This window comes from Ursus arctos, unplaced genomic scaffold (assembly GCF_023065955.2).
Source record: "Ursus arctos isolate Adak ecotype North America unplaced genomic scaffold, UrsArc2.0 scaffold_6, whole genome shotgun sequence".
In the NCBI taxonomy this organism is placed as follows: Eukaryota; Metazoa; Chordata; class Mammalia; order Carnivora; family Ursidae; genus Ursus; species Ursus arctos.
Window position 1 is genome coordinate 79417031 of NW_026623078.1, and position 26617 is coordinate 79443647.

Below are 26617 nucleotides of genomic sequence, written 5' to 3' on the forward strand. Positions count from 1 at the left end.
TATATCTGCATCTAGGAAAACAAACTGGTTTCCTCTTGCAAGCCAACTGCAATAGATTAGTAGTATCTGCGTGACAATTCTGAGGCCTCATGTAGGATTAGTAAAACGGAGAGGCTTGATTTCTTAGTAATACTTGCCACTGATATGCAGAGGGAGTGTGGGAGGCATGCATAGTATGTATTTTCAGATTTTGATGAGAATTTTCTGCCACAGAGTAGATATGAAAGGAAGAAAACAGAGGGGAATGCAGTGGGCAGAATGATGTCCCTGCAAAGATGTCCACATCCTGGTATCTGGAAGCTCACACGGCAAAAAGAAGTTATGACTACAGGTAAAGTCAAGGTTGTTAACCATGCAACCTTAAGATAAGGACGTTCTCCTGGGACATCCAAGTGCGCCCACAGGTGAAATCACAAGGGTCCTCCCAAGTGAAAGGCAGCAGGGAGGCAGAGGAGAGAGAGGCAGGATGCTAAGTTGCAGGCTTGGAAAAAGAAGGGCTGGGACCAACAGCCAAGGAAAGCAGGCCGCCTCCAGAAGCCAGAAAAGGCCAGGGGAGGGATTTTCTCCTAGAGCCTCTGGAAGGAATACAGCCCTGCCATCACCTTGCCTTTAGCTCGGTGAGACCCGTGCTGGAATTCTGAACTATTCAATAACAACTTGTGTAGTTTCAAGCTACGAGCTGGAGGTATCAGGGCAGTAACAGAAAAGTGACAGAGAGTTAAGAGAAGAGTCCTCACCTGTCAGGATGAGGGTGGCTGGCAGGAACCAACTTCGTTTTGCTTTGTCGGTCCCAGTCACTGGAGAAACACTACTTACACTAACTCGTGTTACAAGAGCACCTGACCTGTAGGAGGGGAGAGGCCAAGGTCGGACTGGGTGGTTCCCATTCCAGCTGCAGGACTGCCTGATGGGGAGGGTGCCCATGGGGAGGCAGATGTGACCCCAGGGCCAGCTCCACCCCGTAGCTCCCGAGGCCCCAGCAGCGGATGGCAGCTGCATGATGGCAGCAAACAGTCGAGAATTACACTCGAGGGTGACACCTGAGCTCCAACCATCCCCAAATCCACTTCCTCTGCACACAAGTCAAGGATTCCACAAATGTGAGAGAGAGAACAGTGAGGATTTCAGGGCAGAGAGACTGCTGGGCCGTGTCTGGCTGGGGAAGGAAGATGTTCCATGCTGAAGACCCAAGAATGAACGAGAAGTCTAGTTCCAGTTCCGGGATGGGGAGGACAATAAAGAACCTGGCCAGGTCCTCCTTTCTCATCTATGAAGTGAGAGCTGCCTCAGCTCGCTCTTCCCCAGCACCCTCCCTGCGCTAGTCTACGAAGTCTGGGCTCCCCAAAGACTGCGGCTGTGCAACGCGAGACAAAGCTCTTCATCTTAATCACGACACTCCAGACGCTCCCCACGGACACGCCGCCACTCCCACGAGCTGACACGCGAGTCCCACCTAAGAAACACAGGTCCGGGGGGCGCCTGGGTAGCGCAGTCGTTAAGCGTCTGCCTTGGGCTCAGGGCGTGATCCCGGCGTTCTGGGATCGAGCCCCATATCAGGCTCCTCCACTGGGAGCCTGCTTCTTCCTCTCCCACTCCCCCTGCTTGTGTTCCCTATCTGGCTGGCTGTCTCTCTGTCAAATAAATAAATAAAATCTTTAAAAAAAAAAAAAAAGAAACACAGGTCCGCTGCAGCGACACTAAAGCTGTGACCCAAGCAACAGGTGCAGCCCCCTCTGTTTTCCCCGTGGGCCCCTCTCTGCCCATGAGGAGTAACGAGAAGACACGAGGAGAGAAGCCCACGTCTAGGACTCAGAGGCGAAGTCAGTTCTGGCTCCCTCCCTTCCTGGATGTTTACAGCACATTAGCTCTTAACCCTCTGAGCCATTTGGTTTCTTAACCACCAGAGGCGAGATCCTGAGAAGTCACCTCTCACAGAGCTGTTCTGAGCCTCAGAAGAGCTTGCCCACGGGGGAGTCCTCACCCCCTCCAAAGTGGTGACAACACAGTTTGGTCAACAGTACAACAGTGACTGAAATCTGTAGATGTGGGCACGGCAGACAAGCCGAATAACAGGGGATCAGGTACCTTCTCTGAGTTTTGAGTTCTTCATCTGTCAGAGAGGGATGATGGGATCTACCATGGGGGAGAGGGGAGAGCTGACGGGAGGGAAGGTCCTGGCACAGTGCAGGCATACAGTAGGTGCTCAATAAACGCAACCTGCAAGTGTGGCAGCCCACGGCCCCTCCCACATTCTGAGTTCTCTGGGATTGAGCAGTGGACACGACTTCAACAAACACTCTAGAGCGTCGAGCTTTCCATTTTCATGTGTAGATGCAGCAGCAACAATGTTAAGGGCTGAGCTGCCAGCACCGAGCAGAAGTTTTTATCAAACAAGCTCCCTGGACCACAGGCCTGAGTGTCGGTAACGGCAGCAGAAGCGGCAGCCAAGTGCGTATCTAGCATCCACATTCAGGAGACCTCAGTCACAGCTATGACATGAATACGGACAGCCACCGCCTCCCGAGCCCCTTCTACGTGCCGGGCTGGGCAGCGGGCACTGTGGCCACCACCTCCCGCTCTCCGGCTGGGCATCGTCACACTTGTTGTACCAGGGGTCGGGCCTGAGGCAGTCCGGGATCTGGAAGCACACCCACTTGTCCTTAGAGCTCACATCCCCTCCTCTACATCCCTCCAGGTTTTTAGAGTAAGAGCACACCTTTTCTCTAGTTACGTGTGGTCCCAGGACCTGGCTTCCAAAGGATAGAGAAATCCCACCCTTCTGGAAGGAGAGTGCACGCCACGAAGCGTGCTATACCTCGGACTCCATGCATCCTAGCTGAGGCGGCCCGGAAGTGAATGGAATACCCCAAAATAATGACACCTTCATTTTGACAAGCGATGCGCTTCCAACGTGCACCTGCACACCGCGTGTCGAGTTCTCTCACCTTGAAGGAGGCATGCTGCTCCATGTGCCGCAGCAGCTGGGGCTTCTGGGCCGCCGTGTAGTCACACACCGTGCACTTAAACTGCTTCCCTGCAAAGAAGGGAGGAGAAGGTGAGCGTCATTAGGCCAACAGCTCCTGCGTGTGAATCCAGTGCCAGGCGTGGAGCCAGGTGCATGACGAGCCCCTGGCCACTTGGGAGTCTGGTATCTCTGGGGGAACGGCCTGTCCACGCCCAGATACCGTCAGCCACAGGTAGCAACAGAAGTGGTTCGCCATGGAGGGAGAAGAACAGCCAGCTCTGCCAGGGGAGGGCCCAGGAGAAGGACACTTGAGCAAGCTCCTAAAGGGTCAGAGTGTGGCCAGCTGACTGGAGGAAGGAGGAGAACATATGGGGAGCACAGAGGTGGGGACCCCAGGTGCTCCAGAGACTGGAGCAGCTGGGGCTTCCTTCTGAGACCCAAAGCATGAGATCTAGAGAGGGGCAGGCTGGCCCTCCAGGGGCTGCCAAGCATCTCCCCAAGAGCACGGCGCAGTCCTGAGAGCCAGGAGAAGGCAGAAGTCTGCTCGGCAAGGCAGCAGGATCCGTGTTGGGAACGCCTAACCCTGGCAGGAGTGTGAAAGCCAGATCTGAGTGGCTCCTAGAGAGAAACTACACAGAAACGGAAAACACTGCTGCTTGAGAGGCTGAATGCATTAGCAACATGCAAACATTCGTTAACGGGAAGAACAGGCCCATAATTTATCTGTTAAAACAAATTATTGGACATAACGGGCGCACTACACGTTTTACCCCCCGGTTAGCACAAGTGCAACTGAGCCGTCCACTAACACCACCACGCAACCAAATACAGATACGACCGACTTCTGCAGGCAGTCCATTGGTCACCAAGCGGTTTCTAAAAGGGTGTGAGCCTCTCAGGGAGCCAGGGGCGCAGCCGCCACGCATGGTACCACAGAAACACTGGCTCCTCCCATGGGCCTGGCGCATCTTTCCCTCGCAGACAAGCTGGGTGAGAGAGTCATCTCCCTCTGCAACCTGCGGCCTCCCTTCCTATGAACTCTCAACCCCAGTGAAAACTGGCTGATGGCTCCTGTCACCGGAAACCTGTTCTCACCAAGGGAACCAATGAACTCCATGAGGCCAAGCCGGTGGCGGATCTCAGCCCGTATTTTGCTGGACCCTGCTACTAACAGGCCAGTATCCCTAGTGTCCTTGAGGCTTGCTCTCCCATCCACAGCTTTCATACACCAGCATTCCACAATGCTCTGGCCCACACTCCCATTCTTCTCCTTCTTGAAGCATCCTTGCACACAACCTTCCCCTGTGGACTTCTGTAAACCTTTAACGCCAAAATATAAACCTTCCCACCCTTCTTCAGTCTTGTACATCCTCTACCTTTCCCTGATCTTGAGATCTGAGTATCCAACCAATTGCTGGGCCTCTGCCTAGTTGACCCAAACATATTAAATTGGACTTACTATCTTCCCCATCAAATGGGTCCCTCCTCTAGCCTTCCCAGTTCTTTGCCCACCCAATCATGAAGTCAGAGACTTGTCAGCCTTCCTCAGTATCTCCATGACCCCAACTGCACTCATCTCCGTTTTTCAACACCTGATTTCACCTCCTAAATATTTCTCTATTCCTCTGTATCAATACCTCCACACTGGGTTAGGCCCTCCTCATTTCTTTCCTGGACGAGGGCGAAAGCCTGTAACCTGGCTTCCTTGCCTTCAGGTAACCCTCCCACCCATCTGCCATCCATCCATCTATCCATCCATCCATTCCCCATCAAATAACCATTTATCCACTCACCTGCCCACTCTGTCGCCCTCCCTCCCTCCGTCTATCACCCATCCATCCATGCAGATGTCCTATCTTCTATCCAGATGATCTGACACATAAACTTTCTCACAGCTCTTCCTGCACACCCACCAATGACTCCAACCGCAGAATAAAGTGGAAGTTCCAGAGCCTGGCACAGAAGGCCCTGCAGAAGCAAACTCCCCACACTTGACCCTTCTCTCTGACTTCCGGTTTGCCTTCCCCTCTGTATGTCAGGCTCTGTCACACAGAAGTTTTTCAGTTCTGGCAACATTCTGCCAAGCCTTTGCTAACATCTTCCGTGCCTGGGGTGCACTGCCTCTTGGCATCTGGCCAGTCTTCACGGTAACTCACAACTCAAGTTGAGCAACATCTCTGGCAGCTGGACTCAGTAAGCCCCCCGTGTGCTCCCACAGACCCTCTCCACATGCTTCTGTCCATGCCCAACTCTGCAGCATGGCCACTGCCTGTTCACAAGCCTGGGGCTGCCCGGGCTGCCCCCAGGGACCCTGTCTTATTCATCCCCAACCCCCCAGCGCCTGAGTGCACGGCTCACACCAAACGTATCCTGTGCGTTTTACTGAACCAAACTGGGCAAGGAACGAAAAAGGAAACTGTGTATATCTTACATGAATAACACTTTCAACAGTAACAGCAAAAGGGAAGTAATAGTATAAATACAGTAATACAATTAAACTTGTTGTTCTAAATGAACGAACCCCAAATTCTAGATTCTACGAATTCTGCAAGTCTGAAGTGTGGGGAAAACTTCTTCACGTGTAAGGCAGACACGTCATAATTAGACACCAAGGGACACTGTTCTTAATTATCAGTATCATCTTTTTTCAAACACAGGGCTGCACATTTCTACATGTCTTGGGAGATAACCTCAGCCACCCACACTTCTCCACCGATTCCTGACTCACACAAACCCACCATCATTGTGCCAGGCAGCCTGAGCAAAATGGTGTTGGGTTCTCTCTGCCTTAGTAGGGGCAGGCAGGCTGACAGAGACATTCTCCAAATTAATAAATATTTTCACTCATTACCCATACACATTGCTCAGCGAGTAAAAGATGAAGTGCTAAAAAGGTACTCTGAAATGGAAAAATGGAATCTCCTCGGTTGAGATCAAGAGTCAGCCTTTTATGGATATATTCCCAGGGCTCTGCAAGAGACAAAGAAAGAACATAGCTCCTAGAAGCCACCCCCCCGCCGAAGCCTCCGAGTCCCGGCAATAAATATGACAAATGTTTCAGCAACCTGACAGCCCCCATCAAACAGGCCTGGGAGAGCACCTGACATAATCTTTAGCTGCCTAATTAAAACAATGCAATGGAGATCCATGACTCATCATGAAAGAGCAATGCTTTGAGACTATCAGCTAATTTCTATCAAGACGCTCCTGAGAACCGCAGGGACAGTGGACCGGAAGACGTAGCATCTACCCAAGGCCAGAGTGAACTCAAAGGGCGGGCCAATGCACATCCGATGTCTGGATCTGGCTCACACCACTGCCCAGGAAAAGAAAGGAATGGTTACAAAGAAAAAAAGAGGGAGTTTTTGTAAAAAGTCAATCCATTTTTCACACAACGTATCTGGCTCGCTCACCTACCGAGCCACTGTCCATCAGCAGCTGTGCTCCGAAGTGATGTCTATGACCTCGGCCACGCAGCCCAAGCCCGGGGGGGCGGGGGAGGGGCAGGCAGTGCTAACCCCTCTTACAGATGAGGAACTAGGACCAAGAACCTGAGCAAGTGCTGGGTTATGGAGTGGCCAGCAGCAGAGCCTGGATTTGGACCCCAAGTTCCCATTCGGAGCCACGTAACAATCCTTCAGCTGGTAAGGGTATGACACAAATTCCCCAAAGGGAACAAAGAATTGATAACAGCAATGGCTGTATGGGTACCATAAAGGGCATCACACAGGATGGGGGTGCCCAAGAAGGGCCACTGGAAGGGGCAGTGTGTTCTTTCTGGCTCTGTCCAGCTCACCTTGTTGTTGCTCCTCTCTGCAACTTGGTGGCTTCATTAGAAGCACAGGGAGGTCACCCCTACATGCTCCGAGGACGGACTCAGACAGTGGGTGGCAAACACCTGAAAAGTAGCCCTGAAGAGATGAGGCTGAGGGCACATGCAGGCCCTTCTCCACCACGGCCACTCGCAACCACTATGGCAGTGCCCCTCCAGTCCTATGTCTTTGACCTCCCTGGCGTTCTCCGGGACAATCAGGGATGGGTCTAATTAAGCCAGCCTAAGATAATATACCTTAACCAGAAAAAATAAAAACAGAACAGGGGAAAGTGATAAAGTGCAAGTAATTATAATATCAAAGAGTCTGTAGAAGGCCTTCCTCATCTTGCCCCCAGCAACCTCTCTGGACTTCTCTCCACCAGAGCAAACTGTGACCCCTTGCAATGGCTGGCAGGACCCCCAAAGGTGGGCTCCCTGTTATTTCTCTAAGCTCACGAGCAACGTCCCTGCCCCCCCCACACTCCCCTCCAAGGATACAACACACACACACACACACCCCCCAGACCTGTGTACCTGCCGTTCCCAGGACCTGGGATGACCTTCCCAGATCCCCCCACCACCATACCATTTATAACTATAGTCGTTTCACGGATTCATTGTTGGAATTCCTCCTCTCGTAACATTTTTGTGTTGAAATTGAATTGTCTCATATTCATATTTTCATTTTCCTATTTCAAGGTTCTCAATATGAGGAGATATTTTCATACCTCGATTGTACTATGCCACATACTTTATTGATTTATCTTATCATTTAGCTTCATGACAGGGGGAGCTTTCACGTTTTTGTTCTGTTCTTGCATCGTCCACTGTTGTATCCAAGCGGCTCGTCGATTCACGTCTGGCTGGTCGATCTGGCGTCTTCACTGGGTCGTGGGTACTTCGGGGACAGGGACGGCACACCTCTCACTCCATGTCCCCGTGTCTAGCAGTGAGCGCACACTAGCTGCAGGGCTAGCGGTGAGTTACAGAAGAGCCCCGACAGGGTGACTGCTCAGCCACACTCCCTCTCTCCCCACGACAGGCACCACAAGAGGAAACGGAGCGAAAACAGGCCTCTGTGAGGAAGTGACAGTCAAGCTAAGAAGGGAGGATGAGGAAGACCAAGCCTCATGAAGAGGAAGTGAAGACTCTGGGAAGAAGTAACCAAGCACACACAGACCTTGAGTCTCTCTGGCAGCTCCTCTGGGTCCATCATAACAAAGGCCCCTGTTCTGCTTCAGCAACCTCAAATGAGTTTCTGTCAAGTGCAAACGGAAGAAAGAGTCCCAACAAACAGCTGCTGAATGGATCACTGAGCACATGCGCATCAGACACCAAGACCCCAGAAAGCAAACAGATCAACACAGGACACAAACAATTCATCAAGAGACGATTAATTCATTTCATTCATCAAAAGAAGTCCACTGACAGCAAACACTTACATCGAGCACAAGGAAACCGCCAATGTCACAAATGCTTTATGAGATTACCTCAGTCCATCCATTTAACTTTTGAAATTTACCTGTTCAATTGTGAGTTATCAAATAACCAAGAATGATAGTAACATGGTAAGATCTAACATACATTAACCCAAGAAACTGACCATTTCCAATAACAGGAGGCACCAAATGTGAAAAGAGTGAAGCTGGAATGCTTCCATATTTCTGGCACAATTTTTTGAAAGCGGCAAGCTGGCAGCGCAACCCATGATTACAACCACCGAGACAAAACAGCCATCCCGCTCCCGGAAATGTGTCCTAAGGAATTAATTCAAAGGAAGCAGAAGTTCATATGTAAGAAAGGGCTCCTTGCAAGCAAGTTTTAATGAGGAGAAAACGGAAACTATGACACTGTCCAAAAACAAAGGACTGGTTACGCAGCTCACGGATCTCCCCCCACTTTAGTGAGACATTACACAACCTATGACCCCTGCAGCAACGAACAATCACAATCCTCAATTTTAAGGCTATAAGAATGAAACCGATACTTTAACTAAAACTACTGATCTTCCCACGTGAACACGAATAATGACTGAAAAGGACTTTTTTTTTAAGTAGGCTCCACGCCCAGCATGGAACCCAACGCAGGGCTTGAACTCACGACCCTGAGATCAAGACCTGAGCTGAGATCAAGAGTCAGACGCTTCACGGACTGAGCCACCCAGGCGTCCCCGAAAAAGAATTTTTAAAAGAATAATTTATGTTAGGTGACAGAATTGTGGGCACGCGTAAGGAAGGGATTAGATCTTTGTGACCATTGTTTTAAGGTTTTCTGTGCAACAGAACAGCACTTTGGATAAATTAGCATCCATCTGTGAGAGGCTGGGATGTTCAGCCCATCTCCTACGACACACAATTAACAAGACAGACCTTCCAACATGGAGCCATAAAATGGTACCAGCGGTTCCTGAGTCTGAAGTTCGAGAGAGTTCACGGCCTTTCAAAGTGCCGCCGAGCCCTGTCTAGCTTTACAGCGTCCCCTCTGAGCAGCCTCTTCGCCCATCTTCCTCACGAAGACAAGACCGTGGCCTGACGTGGTGAGTCATCTCAGAGGTGGTCATTTCTCAACTTCTGGGGCATGACTTCACTTTTGCCAACAGTCAGAAGTCATTCTGAGCCAAGTCCTGTCAGCGAGGAGGGCAACAGACAGTGGAGTCCTACCACCTTCTGGAGAAACACTCTTGAGGAAAGCCCTCCGAGCTGACTAAGAAACTGCCGCAGAGAAGAAGGCGAACTGCAGGGACAAAGTCTTCCCGGCCGCAAGCCACAGCGTGCAGCGGCTCAGTTATGGAGGCTACTCTTATTTGACCCAGAGGCCCAGATGTCAAGGGTCAAAATCATAACAACCTAGATGAACCTCCCAAATGAAGGGAAGAAACCAGACACGAAAGAGCACGTACTATATGAAGTTCAAAGACAGGCAAGATCAAGCGGTAGTGTTTCAGGTCCGGGCAGCTGCTACCTTGAGGAGGAAAGGGGACGGCTGGTGGGGAGGGTAAGGCGGACTTCAGAGGGGCTGGCAATGTCCTGTGTCTTATCCCGGGATGTGGCCACCCTTTGTGACAACCTAGTCGGCTGTGTATTTCTGCATGTGTATGATACTTTAATATTAAAAAGGTAAGGGGGGAAAAACACTACCACAAGAACAAAACAGGCTACCTTCCCCAGAAGGGGCTCAGGAACAGGCACCGAAGGAGTTCAGGAAAGAAAAGACGTGTCGGGAGGTTCAAAGAGAAGGTCTGAGGGTTGCCGCACAGTCTGCAGATTACATGGCTGCTGTTGCAGGTGGTGAGGAGACAGATAACATCAGCATTATCTGCCCCTGTGACGTTCAGTTCGGCATCTTTCTGAGAGCCAGGCTGGCTGGAGGTTTTCCACAGCAGACACAGCGGCTCGTTCTGGAAGCACCATGCTTTACCACCGGCTCCTAGTTCCCTCCAAAGGTGTGATCCTGTACAGCCCCCCTTCAAAGATGGGAGGGTAGGGGTGGAAAGGCCATCTCCACTACGTCTGTTCGTCCCTCCATCTTCCAGTTTCCCTTGGCAGGAGTCTGTTTCTCTGTTAATGGGAGCTCTTCGGCCCACGTTCCACAGCTGACTGGCTGAGGGAACAAAGCTGACCTCTGACCTGTGGAGCACTGGCTGGACCTGGTGACAGGACGTTGCCCGAACTCAAGTAGCACCAGATAGGAAAGGAAAGCACTGGGTTTGGTGTCCAGTAATCGTGAGATGTGCCCTTTCCTCAGGTCTTACTCACCCTGTCATGCTAGGATAGAGGGGCAGATTGGGAGGGAGGGAGGGAGCAAGAAGGAAGGAACAGAAGTCCCTGTTACTCTGCCTTGAGTTAGACGAAGAGAGAGGTGCCCCAACCCCAAGGGATGTGGGACTGCCCTCCCTGTTGAAGTTCTTTCCGCTGTGGGGGGGAAGATGAATGTGTAAGGGGGAGGGCAGGAGGGCCAGCGGAGCAGCTGCCTTGCTGTGCACCATGTGCTCCAGCAGGAGGCCATCCCAAGTAGAGGGGAGCAACAGTGACCCCACACCTGCTGGCTGCTGTTGCGGGGGTGCCCTCCGGGATACATGTGATCCCCAGCCTGGGGAGCAGCCCTTAGAAAACGGCCGGTACCCTGGTGAGGATGTGGAGGAAAGGGAACCCTGGTGCTCTGTTGGTGGGAATGTAAAATGGTGCAACCACTATGCAAAACAGTATGGAGGTTCCTCAAAAAATTCAAAACAGATCTCCCGTACCATCTACTGTTTACTACCTAGCAATTCCACTACGGGGTACACACCCAAAGGAACTATCTGTACTCCCGTGTTCATTACAGCGTTATTCACAATAGTTAAGACACGGCAACTAGTCAAATGCTATCAACAGATGAATGGATAATGAAGAAGTGGCATATGTAAACCACGGAATATTATTCAGCCATGAGTAAGGAGAATCTTGGACGTGCGGCAACATGAATGGACCTGTGGAATCTGAAATGTCAAACTTGAAAAAAACAGAGTGAAATGGTGGTTACCAGGGGGCTGGGGGATCAAAACTGATGTTGTTGAAAGGCTCAAACTTGCCACAAGTAGTAAGTAAGGCACAGTGAGCTAGCGCACAGTATAATGACGAGAGACAACAATATTGTGCTGTAATAAAACGTGACAAATATCGCTACAATGGAAATAAGGAGGTAGCAAACTACCACGACGTACACCTCAAATTTACGCGATGTTACATGTCAAATATATTCAATAAAATTAAAAAACACTTAATCATAACCAAAAAGTTTATAACTCTGGGCTGTGATGGAGGTTAACTAAACTTACTGCGGTGACCATTTCACAATACACCCTATGCCAAATCACTATGTTGTACACCAGCCACTAATACCATGTTACGTCAATTACATCTCAGTAAAACTAGAAAAATATACCTGAAAAAAATGCACAGCACCTGTCAGCTTCCTTTGTGTCTTTACTACACCCTCATCTGCTTGGTGAGCTTCCCTGAGGACGGTTCCAGCTGCTCAGTTACTTTAAATAGAGTTCTATATAAAACTAGGGAGAGGTAGGATGGTAGAAAAATCTCAAACCCTCCTGTGAAAATAAAACCATGCCCTTTGTCTTCTGGCCTTTGGAGTCCATCAGCACACAAAGAAAGACAGCAAAGGACAAATTCCTTCTGATTTAAGGCACCTTGTTTGAAAACCTGTTAAATTGGGGCGCCTGGGTGGCACAGCGGTTAAGCATCTGCCTTTGGCTCAGGGCGTGATCCCGGCGTTATGGGATCGAGCCCCACATCAGGCTCCTCCACTGTGAGCCTGCTTCTTCCTCTCCCACTCACCCTGCTTGTGTTCCCTCTCTCGCTGGCTGTCTCCATGTCTGTCGAATAAATAAATAAAATCTTAAAAAGAAAAGAAAAGAAAAGAAAAGAAAACCTGTTAAATTAAATCACTCTTGCCAAATCAAATTTCATACATACCTCAAACTTGAAAGAGCACTAAAATACTTAAAGAATTTTGCATAAATCGGAACTATTACTAGTAATAATATCTAGAGGCATTAAGGTGAAAATATCTTATTACGACTGTTGATCTAGTCTTAACTGCAAAAGGTGATTATTTTGTATAAATAAATTTATCAGAACACTGACTTTACCTTTTTCAACACTGATACTCTTTAAATATTAACTCTTGCACTGTATCTTCCTAAAGGGAGAATATCAGAGAGAAGAGAAATGGGATCTTTCGTAAATGACAGATGATGTAGATTACATGCTACGAGCACCAGTCCTTACGCTGTGTCCACAGCTGCTGAGAGTATGAAAACACTGACCACAAGAGGAACAGGCACATCCACCCAATGCTTAGAATGAACACACTCAATATGAACCCCCAAGTAATCTTCCCACAACCCCACTGTGGTAGGTAATGCCCTCCCCAAAGATATCCAGGTCCCAGTCCCCAGAGCCTTAGGTGACAAGAGGGATTTTGCGGATGTGACCAGGTTAAAGATCTTGAGATAGATTATCCTCTATTATCCAGGTGGGCTTCAGTGAAATCCTGTAAGGGTCCTTATGGGAGACAGGCAGGACGGTCAGGGCCACAAAGGAGATGTGATCATGGAAGCAGAGGGACAGCTACATCGGAAGGGCCTTGCTGCTGCCTTTGAACACAGAGGCAGGGGCTCATGAGCCAGAGGATACGGGCAGACTCTAGAAGCTAGAAAGGCCAGAAAGAGATTCCCCCCTAGGGCCTCCGGAAAGAATGCAGCCATGCTGACAACCTGATTTTAGATTTCTGAGCTGCGGAGCTGTCACGTCATAAATCTGTGTTGATTTTAGCCACTAAACATGTGGTCATTAACAGCGGCCATGGGAAACGAACAGGAAAGACGAAGCACGGGTTCAAGGTCATACAGGCAGGCAGTAGTTCCAACCTGGGTCTGCCCTACCACCTCTCCACGCGGCCCGGCACACTGGGGTGTGCTGCCGAAGGTAAGAAAAGCTCCCCGCAGGAAGCATAACACGTGTTGCAGCTGGCGGTTTAGGGAGCCCCACCTCCACGGCTCTCGCATCTGCAGCGACTTGTACAATGGCAAATCAGTACAGAAATAGCGACAGCAGTAAAAATACAGTTGAAGAAGCCTCTGTGCTTTAAGGGCTGAACTTCAGGCAACAGCAGACTCAAGAGACGGACGGTTCTCTGTAATTAACACATCAGTTTTGATACAAGGAGGAATGCATCAGCATCAAGCATGGAAAAGAAGAGAAGGCGGCCCAGAGCCAGAGAAAATAATGGGAAAGGGCATGGCACCCCAAGTGGACTGAGGTTAAAGATGCCAGGCCAGGTATCTGCAACCTGCCACTGAGACCGCTCTACCCTGGTGAGGTTTTAGGTCACCAAGCTTTCTTCAACAGTCAGATCTGTCCGGTAGTGTAAACGAACTGTTCAGGAAGCTGTATGGTTCATTTTATACCATGGGTTGTTATTCTTACTGTTTATAAACACCTAAGAAGAGCTTCAGGTGGACCCAGATAGGGGGCACCCATAAAGTGGCATGGACATAAGCCTGCCCTCTGCTGCCCGTCACCCAGACACCAGCTGGGAAAGAGACCCACGGTGTCCATGACCACCCCTGTCCCTCCACCTTGACTCCAGGGTGAGCTGAACAAAGGGAAAGAGGGATGAGGATGCCATGCAGAGCCCAGGCTCACTGAAGCCTGGTGCAAGAACTTGGAAGGATCGACCAGCTGGTTGCTCAGATACCATTTTCCATTGATTAACCTCCTGGTTCTACAATGCATGTTTTTAGAAGTAAAGAGACTACAGATAAGTGGGGCTACTTTATCCTACAAGGACTCTGCTTGTCAAGGAAGGCAGAGAAAAACAACTCCACACTGACATCTAGAATAGTTCCACGTGTAGCCACAGGATCTCTTAGTACAAACTGAAGGAGCCTGGGGAAAAACGGTACGTCCTCCACTCAGACCTAAGTTCCACACTCGACTCTCCACTTGTCTAATTATGACGCACACAAGAGTGCTTGAAGCTCGGAGAATTCCTCTATGTAAGTTTTACCAGAAAACTTAACTCAAGTGTATGAGGGCAGGTTGGATGGGGCGGGGGGGACCTGAAGGAATTAGCACCGAACTTCAAAGAGCTTTTTATATTTCATGATTAGGGGATTCTCGATGGATTACATAACAGAAAGGCACTGCACCATTTCACCTGCCCCATGTGCTGGGGGCAGCGGAATCCTGGGAAAGCCTCTAGACCACACATGTGGAGGCCCTCTTTAAAGTCCAAAAGGGAAAAATGCGCTACAGCATGATTTTTGCATGAAATACTTTCATACTGTTGGCACACATGCAAAGCGTCTAATCAGCCCCTTTACAGATCATTGTCTCCTTGTACATACTGACTGGCAAACCTTTTGAACTGAAACCTGTGCCCATCTCGACCTCTCCCTTCTAAGGCACAGTAACGAGCTCCTCTGGGAAACAAGAATGAATAAATAGGGACATAGCACTTTCAAGGAGCCCATAAATGTGAAAAAATGGATTTGAAAGCAGGTAAAAGGAGAGGGTAATTACTCAGTTCCTTTTTACTTAATTGAGAGCAAGAAGATTCATTTAATAGTAAGTTCCTCTACCATATTTTAAAACATCCAATTCACAAGCACTTGATGTAATACAACTAAGAGACGAGATGGGGAAATAATTGGCACTTTTCAAGTGCTTCTACATCCCAACCACTGTCTGCAAAGCACTTCACATTTTTTTCACTCATTCAACCAACGAACATTTATTGAGCACCTACTATAATCCAGGCATTGTTTTAGGTGCCAGGGATACAAAACAAAGCAAATGTAGCAGGTCAAAGGTCCCTGCTTGAGGAGCTTACAGTCGAGTGCAAGACTCGGAAAGTCATGAACAAGGAAATTATAATGCACATCAGGGACAGAGAAGTCTAAGGAGAAACAGAGAAGGGCATGGACCCGGCACGCATGAGAACAGAAAGGAGATGGATGCGTCCAGAAAGGAGACAGTCAAGGGAGAGTAGAGCTGAGGAGGGTGAAGACAGAGGGGTGAGAGGGAGGCTCTCACTCAGCCGCTGTCTGGGAGCTGACTGTGGGGGTGAGGCCAGAAGCAGGGAGCGCATCAGGTGGCTACAGCAAGAAAGGAGGCACGAGGTGACAGCGACATGGCCAAATGACACCCTACAAGGGTGCTGGGAAGGGAAAACTAAGGGAGAACACACAGAAGGTGCTAACGGGCCATGGGAAGGGTGTGAACGAGACAGTCAAGAATGACCTGAGGTTTCTGACCCAAGCGACCGCCAAGGAGACACAGGGACGGGACAGGTCAGCCAACTGTGGCCCCCCCAGGGTCAAATCCAGCCTGTTTCTCTACAGCTGGGAGTTCAGAATAGCTTTTACATTTTTCAAGGTTTATGGGAAGAAAACAAAACAAATCAAAAAGAAGAAGATACAGCAAGAACCCTACGTGGCACTCAAAATCTCAAATATTTACTACATTTTCCCCAAGTTTGGTGACCCCTGGCCCGCAGGAGACGCAGGCCTTGGACAGAGGAGGAGCCAAGGGCTGCCCAGGCTAAGTCTGAGGTGCTGACACGCAGGTGCAGACGCTGAGCGGGGCTGGTGGAGCCTGGGGCTGGTGACGGAACTTCCACGTAACTTGTGTGGAAGCACGGGGAGACCGGGGAGATGCCCCAGGGAGCAAGCGCAGAAGTGTGCGGACTTCCGAGAGCGGAAGGTCACAGCTAAGACGGCCCCAGAAAAGGAGACCAAGAAGCAGCAGCCAGAAGGGCAGGTGGATCCCAGGTGGGCAAGGGGCACCTTCTATCATTTGCTCCTCAAGCCCATCAGACACAGGGCCATACTGATCCCCATTTTATTGATAAGGAAACTGAGGTTCAGAAAAGTGACCTGACCAAGGCCACCCTACGAGGCAGCGGCAAGCAAGACTCATTATCAGGCCTCCGTAGCTGCCTACCCCACACAGCTTCTCTGTGGGACAAGCTGTAGAATCATTACCGATACAACAGAGCCACTAAAAACCAAGCCATTCCAGGCAGGTGGTAAAGCAATGTTTGCTTCCAAATAGGGCTAATTCTATGGCTACAGGCTGACGGTCTCATCAAGGCAACCAAGCCCCTCGTACCAGCACTCTTCCCTGAGGAACGCAAGGCACGTGTGATGTCGTACAGCTCACAAGGGCACCCCTAGGGTGGGAGATGGTGTCCTCCTTTGGTGGATGGAGAGATACTTTCCTTGACTTGACCAAACAGTTTCAAAGTTTATCCAAAGGAATAATAACTAAATGAGAAAAACTAAAAGATGTCCCTAAAAAATAAAAATAAAAAGGAATAACATGTGTGCATCAACAAATTACTTACAAAAACAGCACCTAATAAAACAATGTACAAGAACAGATACTGCTGAACAGACCAAAATCTCAGAACACGTCCAGCATCTTGAGAGACTGGCATTCCAAAATAAAATGAAAAGGACTGATTTCTCTATAAATATGTTGAGTCAACTGAACATTATTTTAAAAAAAATTAAAAGATCCCTACCACACACCACATACCAAAATAAATTTCAAGAATATTAATTTTAATAAATGTTATAAACCACAAAAGTAAAACTTGAAAAAAATACAAAAGAAGTTTCCCCTAGGGGGCGCCTGGGTGGCACAGCGGTTAAGCATCTGCCTTCAGCTCAGGGCGTGATCCCGGCGTTATGGGATCGAGCCCCACATCAGGCTCCTCCGCTATGAGCCTGCTTCTTCCTCTCCCACTCCCCCTGCTTGTGCTCTCTCTCTCGCTGGCTGTCTCTATCTCTGTCAAATAAATAAATAAAATCTCTAAAAAAAAAAAAGTTTCCCCTAAGACGAGGGAGGTTTCTTTCAAAACAGAGAAATCATGAAGAAAAAAAAGTAATAATAAAGGATAAGACTGGTAAGTTTACATAGGCAAGGTTATTTAACTTCTGTATATAAAACGAGGTGGTAAGTAAAACGTAAAGGCAAATGTTAAGTTAGAGCGAAATATCTGCACAATATGACAAACCACTGAGATAAAAAAGGCTTTGGAATCATCAAAATACAATGTGAGTGCTACCAAAAAGTGGGTAGGAGATGGAACTAAGCTTTTCTTTTAAGCTTTTTCAAAACTGAAAAGAAAAAGGAGGGATAGCTTGATTACAGCTGCAGAGCAGACCATCCCTGGAGCTGGACACCTGGCCTGCCATCGGGCACGCCACGAATCTAGCTGGTGTTCAAGAAAACATGAGACCACAGGAAGTCCTGGGGAAGAAGGGACCACCGGGTGAAGCTACACTGCCCCTCATCACAGAGCATGGGGCTGACAGAGACCCAGGAGGTGTCAAGGTCTATGTCCTTATCCCGCCCCACGTGGGACAGAGAGTGGGAGCACGGAGGCAGCAGCCCCGCCCCCCTATTCTGGTGCTGTTCTCACCGCACCTAACACATGATGCCTTTCTTCCTAGGCTGGTGAGCGTCTGAAAACAAGACATGACTTGACAAATACTTCAAACTCCCAAAAATGTCAGGAAAAAAAAAAAATGAAGAGAAACAATCCAAATTTCCTGTTTTGTTACAAAATATTTCATAATGCCTGCAAGGCCTGTCTTCTTCGGGAAGGTTGTCTTACCTTACGCTTGAGGACACACCATCGTTGCACATCCGAATTCCCTTCCCCGCTGAAGGGCTCAGGGAAGTGACAGGTGAGACGGGCTGTGCGTGTCACTGCCCACCGCGGTGCCTGTCCCAACACTGCTGCCCGCCCCGGCCCTCCCCTCCACATCCGACAGCAGTCGGTCCAGGGCCCCTGATTAGACACACACCCCATCTCCTCGAATCGTTTCAGGCCAGGACCCAGACCTCTGGGCCAGCCATGAGGCCACAGCGCCCCTGCTGGCCCCGAGAGTGCCCCTGAGACCCTGCCACCATAGCCCAGCAGACATCCCAGACCGCCCGGTGCCAATGACAGCTGCTTGTCATTCGTGGCACTGTATTATTCAGGATATCAGTGTATCACGTGCTTCTAAGTCAAGAAATATCAGTAAGGCTTACTGTTTGTGGAGGTATGGAATTCATGAATAATTACATGATTTAATGCTTTCATTACTCAGGGTAAGACTGCTTTACTGTCACTGCATTTTTAATTATTTCGCTTATGGATTTTCTTATTTACAGCACACTGCTTCGGTCTGAATAATTATGGCTCTGGCCTTGGTTCGGCCTTAGGCAAGCCCTGGATCTTTAGTTCTAGCGAAACCCAGCTAATAAGCATGCGGCCTCTCCGTAAGTCCCGTAAGCTCACCCAGGTACACGCACAACAGGATGAATTCCCTAGAACGGTCTTCAGATAAAGGTATGATCTAATGGCTGTATCATCCTCTAAGTTCTAAAATTAAAAATAATTGTTGAAATCATGCTGATTTTTACAGTGAACTCCAATTTTCATATATAATTGTGCTAAAATAGCAATATATTTATAAATATGGTTTATTAATCTCATTACATAGAATACTGACAAGAACTTCCCACAGCTGGGGTTTTTAAAGGAAAATTAAAAATGCTAAAAGTCTTTTATGGTTTAGCTGCCTGTCATTTTTTTTTTTAACTTAAATTGAATTAGCCAACATATAGTACACATCATTAGTTTTTGGTATAGTGTTCAATGATTCCCTACTTGCATATAGTACCCAGAGCTCATGACATCACATGCCCTCCTTAATGCCCATCACCCAGTTACCCCATCCTCCCACCCGCCTCCCTTTCCACAACCTCAGTTTGTTTCCGTAGTCAAGAGTCTCTCAGAGTTTGGCTCCCTCTCTGATTTCTTCCCATTCAGTTTTTCCTCCCTTCCCCTATGATCCTCTGCGCTATTTCTTATATTCCACATATGAGAGAAACCATATGATAACTGTCTTTCTCTGACTTATTTCACTTAGCATAATACCATCCAGTTCCATCCATGTCAATGTAAATGATAGGTATTCATCCCTTCTGATGGCTGAATAATATTCCATTGTATATATGGACCACATCTTCTCTAGCCATTCATCTGCTGAAGGACATCTCAGCTCCTTCCACAGCTTGGCTATTGTGGACATTGTTGCTATGAACATTGGGATGCAGGTGCCCCTTCTTTTCACTATGTCTGTATCTTTGGGGTAAATACCTAGTGGTGCAATTGCTGGGTCATAGGGTAGTTCTATTTTTAACTTTTTGAGGAACCTCCATACTGTTTTCCAGAGTGGCTGTACTAGCTTGCATTCCCACCAACAGTGTAAGAGAGTTCCCCCTTCTCCACATCCTCACCAACATCTGTTGTTTCCTGTCTTATTAATTTTAGCCATTCTAACTGGTGTAAGGTGGAATCTCACTGTGGCTTTGATTTGTATTTCCCTGATGACTAATGATGTGGAGCCTTTTTTCATGTGTCTGTTGGCCATTTGTAGGTCTTCTTTGGAGAAGTGTCTGTTCATGTCTTCTGCTCACCATTTCTTGACTGGATTATTTGTTTTTTGGGTGTTGAGTTTGATAAGTTCTTTATAGATCTTGGATACCCAGCTGCCCGTCTTCCTAAAACAATTCTGCTTTCCTTCCCTCCATCCTGCCCCTCTCAGGGAGACTTTCTTGGCCACTGTGACTACTGCCCGCCACCTCTCCTGCCCACAGCAACTCGCACCCTTCTTCCCAGGGCTGCTGAGCCCCCTTCCATCACAGCACTCACCTTTAGCACAGCCTGCATGCTTCCCTTCCTCCCCACTGGGCTATAAACTCCTTGGTGGCAGAAACTGTTCCTTATTGACCCTATTCCCCAGGCACGGGTGGGACATAGTATGAACTCAATCAATGGTTCTTAAGAATGAATGAAATTAGATATCCACTTAAATGTACTTCATCAAGGTCAAATTTGCCCAAGACTGTTTGTATTTTAAACTGAGCCCCGTTCTGGACTGAATGTAAAACCCTGAGGTAGTTTCGATGATACGCATCCACTTGGAAACATCAGGTCAGGTGTGATCATGGCTGCCCCTCAAGGTCTTCAGGTTTAGGTGGGGATGGAGGGCTGAGGAGGATTGAACTTTCAGATCAAGGCCTCCTGAGGGTGCCTTATTCCCTGAAGCAGTGTCCCCTCCACACCCACCCACCCATGCACACACGCCCAGCACTGGGGGAGGTCAGGCAGGGCTCCAGTCCTGAGCACAGGGCAAATGAGGAAGCAGGGGAGTTCTTTCTGCTCTCTTTCAGAATCGAAATTCTAAAAGACCCAGCTCTTTCTTGCCTGCAGACACATCCACGGTTTCTGCCGGACTTGGAACGTCAGCTTCAAACCTCCCTGGGGGAAAAAACTCACTATGCTATGGAGTCTTTACTTACCGTCAGCAGTGTGAAGGAGCTTGTGACTTTTCAACGTCCCTTTTGATTTGAATTTCTTGCCACACATGTCACATAGGTGGGTTTTCTCAGTGCTATGACGATTCATGTGAGCCTTGAGGTTACTCTTGCTACGAGTTGCATATTCACACAAAGAACATTTGAAGGGTTTCACACCTACCAGAGGAGCGGGGGGGGAATATACATATATAAATAAAATCACACAGACACACATCTACTTATATGCGTGTGCACACATGCGTGCATCCGAAGGATAGATGTGCATATCCATGTCGAACAAAGCAGTGCACCTGCCTGTCCCCAGACTCGCCCCACACGGGCCTTGCCAAGCTCTCATCCGTGCTGTTCCTCCCGATGGCCATGCCCTAGCCTCCTGGATCTGCCAGGGCCTCCCCCATGCCACTTTGTCTGGTTTGCCCAAGCCAAGCCCTTGCTGCCCTCTCAGTGTCCCCGCGTCCTGCAACTCCCGGCTAGCCATACTGCTACAGCGCATTGCGAGTCATCCGCACCTGCCTCTCCTCACAGTCCAGGAACTCGAGGGCACAGACCCTCGAGCAGTTTCTGCAGCACACATTCATTACATGCAACTGAACTGAGATAAGCTGGCCGAAATTAAACAAGGACATGTGTAGAAATCAATGGGATCGGGTCCCCAGGATCAGAAGGGTAAGCACATTTTCATAAACTGAGCAGAGCCTTAGGACGTGAGCTGTTGTTGGGCTAAAGGCTTGGACTGTGGGGCATCCTGGCTACTCCCCCTCCACTCGACAAACACCTACGGAGGACCTACTCTGGAGAACACACTGAGGGGGCTCTGAAGCTGAGAAGGCACGACTCCTGTAGCCACTGTCCAGAGGGAGATGTAAAGAAAAAGGCCATGACACCCGGTGCAACGTGCGTGGGGAGAAGGACGTTGTGCCCAACACTGAGCGCAGGGAGGACCTGACACCCTGTGTGCCCAGCAATTTCAGCCCTTGTCTACAAGACCAAAGACTCTGCAGTTAAGGAAATCGAGGCTTCACCGGGGCTGCGGGATGTGCCCGGGGCACAGAGGGCAGGTGCTTGCATCCTGGTAAACAAACAGAGCCTCCCAACCTTAGCTCTGAGCTCTGCTCCTTCTGCTTTGTCTGGGTCCCTACTCCACCGTTCACTGAACTGTTCACCTCTCCCATCCTGACAGTGCTTCCCCCAAGGCCTGAGGACAGATGTCTCTATCCTCCCCGTAGAAAACACTTTGTCCTTCGTCCTCTCCACGAGCCCTCTGTCTGTGGCACTCCAGCTCCTCTGCAAATGTCCGGAAGGGTCCCCCCGCCTCACCCCGGGCCCTGGCTCTGAGCCTCATCCCCAGGAGCACCACGTCCTTACAGCGGAAAGCCAAGTTGGTGGCCCGCTGTCTCCAATGACCTCCTGACCGCCAACTGTCCAAAGTCCCAGAGCCTGTTCCCCGCACCTCCCTTCACAGGCAAGCACCCCTAAAGCACAGCCTATCTTCCTCCTTCCGCTCCCTCATCTCCAAGCAACTCTCCTGCCTTCTGGATTCTTCCTCCACAATGCCGGACCAGAGGCCTCTCTGCTGTCCTCTTCGCCATCATTCATTTGTAACCCAACACCTGCTCACACCTACCACACCAGCGCCCCGCGGCAGGCGCCAGTGACGGCCGCGACGGAGATGGCACTGTCCTGAAGCTCGCTGCCTAGCGCAGACGTCATGGAGATCTTTTTCACTACAGTTCCCACGGAAGTGCGGAAGAACCGCACACCTCTGCTCACCGCGACTGCAACCGACGGGCAGCAACAGAAATCGCTGAGCCCAGCTGGCTGAAGGACGTCTAACCGCCGGGCACGTGACGAGACGGCTGCCCCCTAAAGTACGCCCACAGGAAGCATGGAGACCAAAAGGGGGCTCCACCCCGAAAGAGGAGTACTCACCTTCGTGGGCCCAGATATGCCGCTGAAGGTCCGAGCCGTTCTTCATGAAGTAGAAATCGCAGTACGGGCACTTCATGGCTCGCTTCCCAATCAGACCTTTCAGCTGAACCCTCCTCCCGAGAACCTCAGAAATCGTGCTCATGGACACCTCTAGGAGAAAAGCAGGGGGATCAGCAGCAGCCAAAGAGGAGCGGCCCCGCGAGACGTACGTGAGCCTCGTGACCGCGCCCCAGTGCCTTGGCCGGTTCCAGCAGCGCTCAGCTGGCCAATCGAGATGTGCCCCCCGAGTCACACAGGATTATTGCCTAAAAATTGAACCAGAATCTAATCAAGTCTCAGATCTAAATATCCGTGAGCATAAAATCCAAAGGATGGAGAAACAAGACCATGAGGCAGCATCAGACAAATGCAGGACATGAAATCATCTACAGGAAAAACGACCCGGTCCCTCCAACAAACTGACGTCAAGGGAACAAAAGTAGGGTGCGGTGAACCACAGAATATAAGAAACTCAAGTGACATAACGACTAAAAGCAAAATACCTGGGTCTTGATTCAAATAATCTTACGCCAACTGAGGAAATTTTAAATGAACTAACACCAGGCGGTAATAAAGAGTCACCATTAATTCTGTTTTAATGGTGACCTAGTGTTATGTTCCAAAAACACCCTGATTAGCATCCCGAACTACTTTTACAGGGAAATTACGTATGCGCGGGACCTACTTTAAGATATTCTAGAACGAAAGTCTGGAGTTCGATCCATGAAACCAGTCTGACGAAATGCACTCGAGTGTGGCAGGTGAGCTGTTGCCTATCCGTGGGGGTGCCTCATACTACCCCGTGTTTTGTATGTATTTGAAGTTTAGACCAAAGACAAAGAACACCTCACCTATGTTCACGAGAAAGGCTGGCCAGTTTAAATGAGCACCCTCGGCTCACACCGGACACAGGCTGACAAGAGAACGAGGCCATCAGAGAATCCCATAACCCACGTGTTCCCACACAAAGGTCTTAAAGCTCCGTCTGTTCCCACATATAACATGAATGTCGGTGAACTCCGTCATTTCTTTACTTTCCTCCAGTATCATTTATAATCAGCGAGTCAGTCCCCTAGCACAGGAGCAGATACAAAATAAAGCAGATACAAAGGGGACGTGGACGCAGGGAAAAGCGCACCCGGCTTACCTGTTCCTCATTTATACCACACACAGCTCCCACGTCTGTGCTCTCGGGCCTGCCCAATGTGACACCGGGGATCTGGGATCAGCCTTAACAGTGGTAGCCCTTCCCAAGGCTCTAATAGGGTGGGGGGAAGGGCAGAAAATTGCCAATGACCTGAACACAAGGAGTCAGTGCACCGAGAACGGGGTATGGACGGGGCGGGGCCCTCCCCCAGGCGGGGAGCCCCCAAATCCACCCCAAGGATGGGACTCCAAGGAAGAACGTAGAGAATAAACAGGAATTAGCAGAGTGGGGGAAATGTGTCCCAGGTGGTGAAAACGGAGGTGTGACAGGCATGAATGCCCAGGTGGCTCGTGCTTCACACCTGTCAGTGGCCAGAGACCAGTGTGGGGAGACCGAGGTGACGGTCACTCCAACTCAGCAAGGCTCCTCAGCCTGGGAGCGCGCACCCCTCATAGACCACCATAGTTTGTGGGCAACAAACTTTTCACGGGCCCCCGGGGAGTGGCGTCTAGGTCAGACCTGTTTGTAGGTGACCCACCCAAAGGCATTCCAAGTGAACATTAAAACGGAGGGGATGGGAGTGTGGGGAGACGTATCAGACCAGATAAAAGGATAACATGAAGGAATCAAAACAACTCCCACGTTAAATAAAGGTAATCGTTTCCCTCGAATCCATTCATACTTTCACCCCCCCTTTATTTCCCATTTCGTGTAATTGATATATAATGCTGTGTTTTAAACATAAGCACTTGAAAATTAATCTCCTCTCCAAGATGCATAACCTTACCAGGATGGTTGGTCTTGATATGCGACTTTATCAATCGGTCTTCCGAAAAAGACTTTTCACACACTGGACAAGAGTAACTCCTTTTGTCCTTAACAGAAAGAGAGCATAATCAGTGGGGTGTCTCATTCAAACCTGGGCTCCATGGAAAAAACCACCACCCGCCACCACCACTGCCGCCACCCCGCCACGGCTGCCGCCACCACCGCTAGACCACAGTGCACCTCTGCAAACACGTGACATGCCGCCTGCACCTGGCCCCCCACAGCGGGGAGCTCAGGAGCGCCAGGGAATGGTCCCAGCTCCATTTCAGAAGGGGGGACGGGGCTTACAGATGACGGTCTGCTGGAGGTGGCCAGGCCAGCAGAGGGCAGGGCTCGGCCTCGAGGTCTACTGCGCGGACCAGCGCTGCTCCACGACCCAACACGTATTATGTCCTCCAGTGCTCTCTGCGTGGTGGGGGGGAGGGGGGTTCATAGAAGTTATTTTACTGAGACTCACAACCACTTTTAATTGATAGGCATTATGATGCTCGTGTTACAGATTAAGACACGAGGCCAAGGGTGATGAGCCCCAAGTCTGAGGGGAAGAGCCGGCATCTGAACCCGAAATGCCCACCCCAGGCTGCTCCTACGACTCCCAAGACCCGCGTGCCACTGAGGCCGCAGGTAAGGGGTCCTCCCACACTGCTCCTCGCTTCCTTGACCCAGCTAACCGCCAGCTACATTCTCACTACGGGAGAGGCTTTTGTCAATGATCCAGCTACAGCTTTTGCTCATCTTTTCCTTCAGCTCACTGTAAGTCTACTGCACCTGCTAATTCCCCCCAGGTGTTATGGGTTAACCAATGTCCCCCGCAAAATTCAAATTGAAGTCCTAACCCCGAGTACTTTGGAATGAGACCTTATTTGGAAACAAGGTCATTGCAGATGCAATAGTTCAGCTGAAGTCATTGTGGGGGGGGGGGGCATTCCTACATGACTGGTGTCCTGATAAAAAAGGAAATTTGGACACAGACATGCACAAAGGGGGATGCCATGCGGAGAAGGAGGCGGAAATCCAGGTGACGAGTCTGCAAGCCAAGGAACAACAGAGATTGCTGGCAAAACACCAAAAGCTAGGAGAGAGGCGAAGAACAGCCTCTCCCTCACAGCCAAAACCATGCAAACACCTTGATCGTGGGATCCTGGCCTCTAGAACTGGGAAACAATAAACATCATTGTTTACCGCCCACTCAGTGGGTCGGGGGCCCTAGGGGCTAATACAGGGGGTGAGCAGGACGTAGTGAAAGGGCCACAGCCGGACTCCACCTGTGTACAGGTACGTCAGACAGGTGGGAGGGGCAGGCAGACAGAGCAGTGCTCTGCGTGGGAGTTTGCTCCTGCCCCCCCCACAGCATCCCCGACAGGGAAGACAGCCAAGTGCGGCAGCATCAGTGCAAGCTCACCAGGCACAGAAATACCTGCAAACCCACAACGAGCTACGAACTGTGACCTGTGTGAACAAACTGCACGAGCCCACAAGAAATGCAGGAGCCGAGGCTGCAAGGAAGGGTTTCGAGCCATGTGTGTTCCGGAGGATGTTCACAGCCCATGTTCACTTGGATTTACAGGAGAACAAATTCCCACCATTTCCTGGGCACCTATGAGGAGCTCAGCATTGCACCAAGTGCTCCCCATGTCACGATAAATGAGTAAGTCACCCCAAAATGCAGTCCATCCTCACACCAATAAATAATAATAGCAACAATAGCAACCATTTCTTAAGAACTTACTCATGCAGAGTGCTGAGCTCTACGTACCACACACGCTATGAGGCATCTGAGAAGCTGCCCAAGGTCACACACCACCCCCCCACCGCCAAGAGCAGAGGACGGTGTCCAAACCAGACCTCTGTACTCCAAAGTTCCTGCTCCTATAAGACAGTGACCAGGAGTACAGACTGAGGGCTCCAGATCCCTAGGTTCAAATCCTGGTTTCACCACTTACTAGGTG

General features: G+C 49.8%; 1 protein-coding gene across 3 annotated transcripts in view; it reads right to left on the reverse strand.

Moving 5' to 3' along the window:
* ZFAT (zinc finger and AT-hook domain containing) overlaps window positions 1-26617 on the reverse strand; it is a 284368-nt gene that overhangs the window by 78595 nt on the left and 179156 nt on the right. For 2 of the 3 annotated variants that reach the window (XM_057308065.1, XM_057308066.1), the window contains 5 exons: window positions 24957-25073; window positions 24628-24715; window positions 22655-22804; window positions 20708-20881; window positions 2946-3034 (listed from right to left, as the gene is read on the reverse strand). In XM_057308065.1, coding sequence (XP_057164048.1) covers window positions 2946-3034; window positions 20708-20881; window positions 22655-22804; window positions 24628-24715; window positions 24957-25073 — 618 coding nt within the window. The remainder of the gene's footprint in view (window positions 1-2945; window positions 3035-20707; window positions 20882-22654; window positions 22805-24627; window positions 24716-24956; window positions 25074-26617) is intronic. The other variant, XM_057308067.1, reaches the window with a different exon arrangement.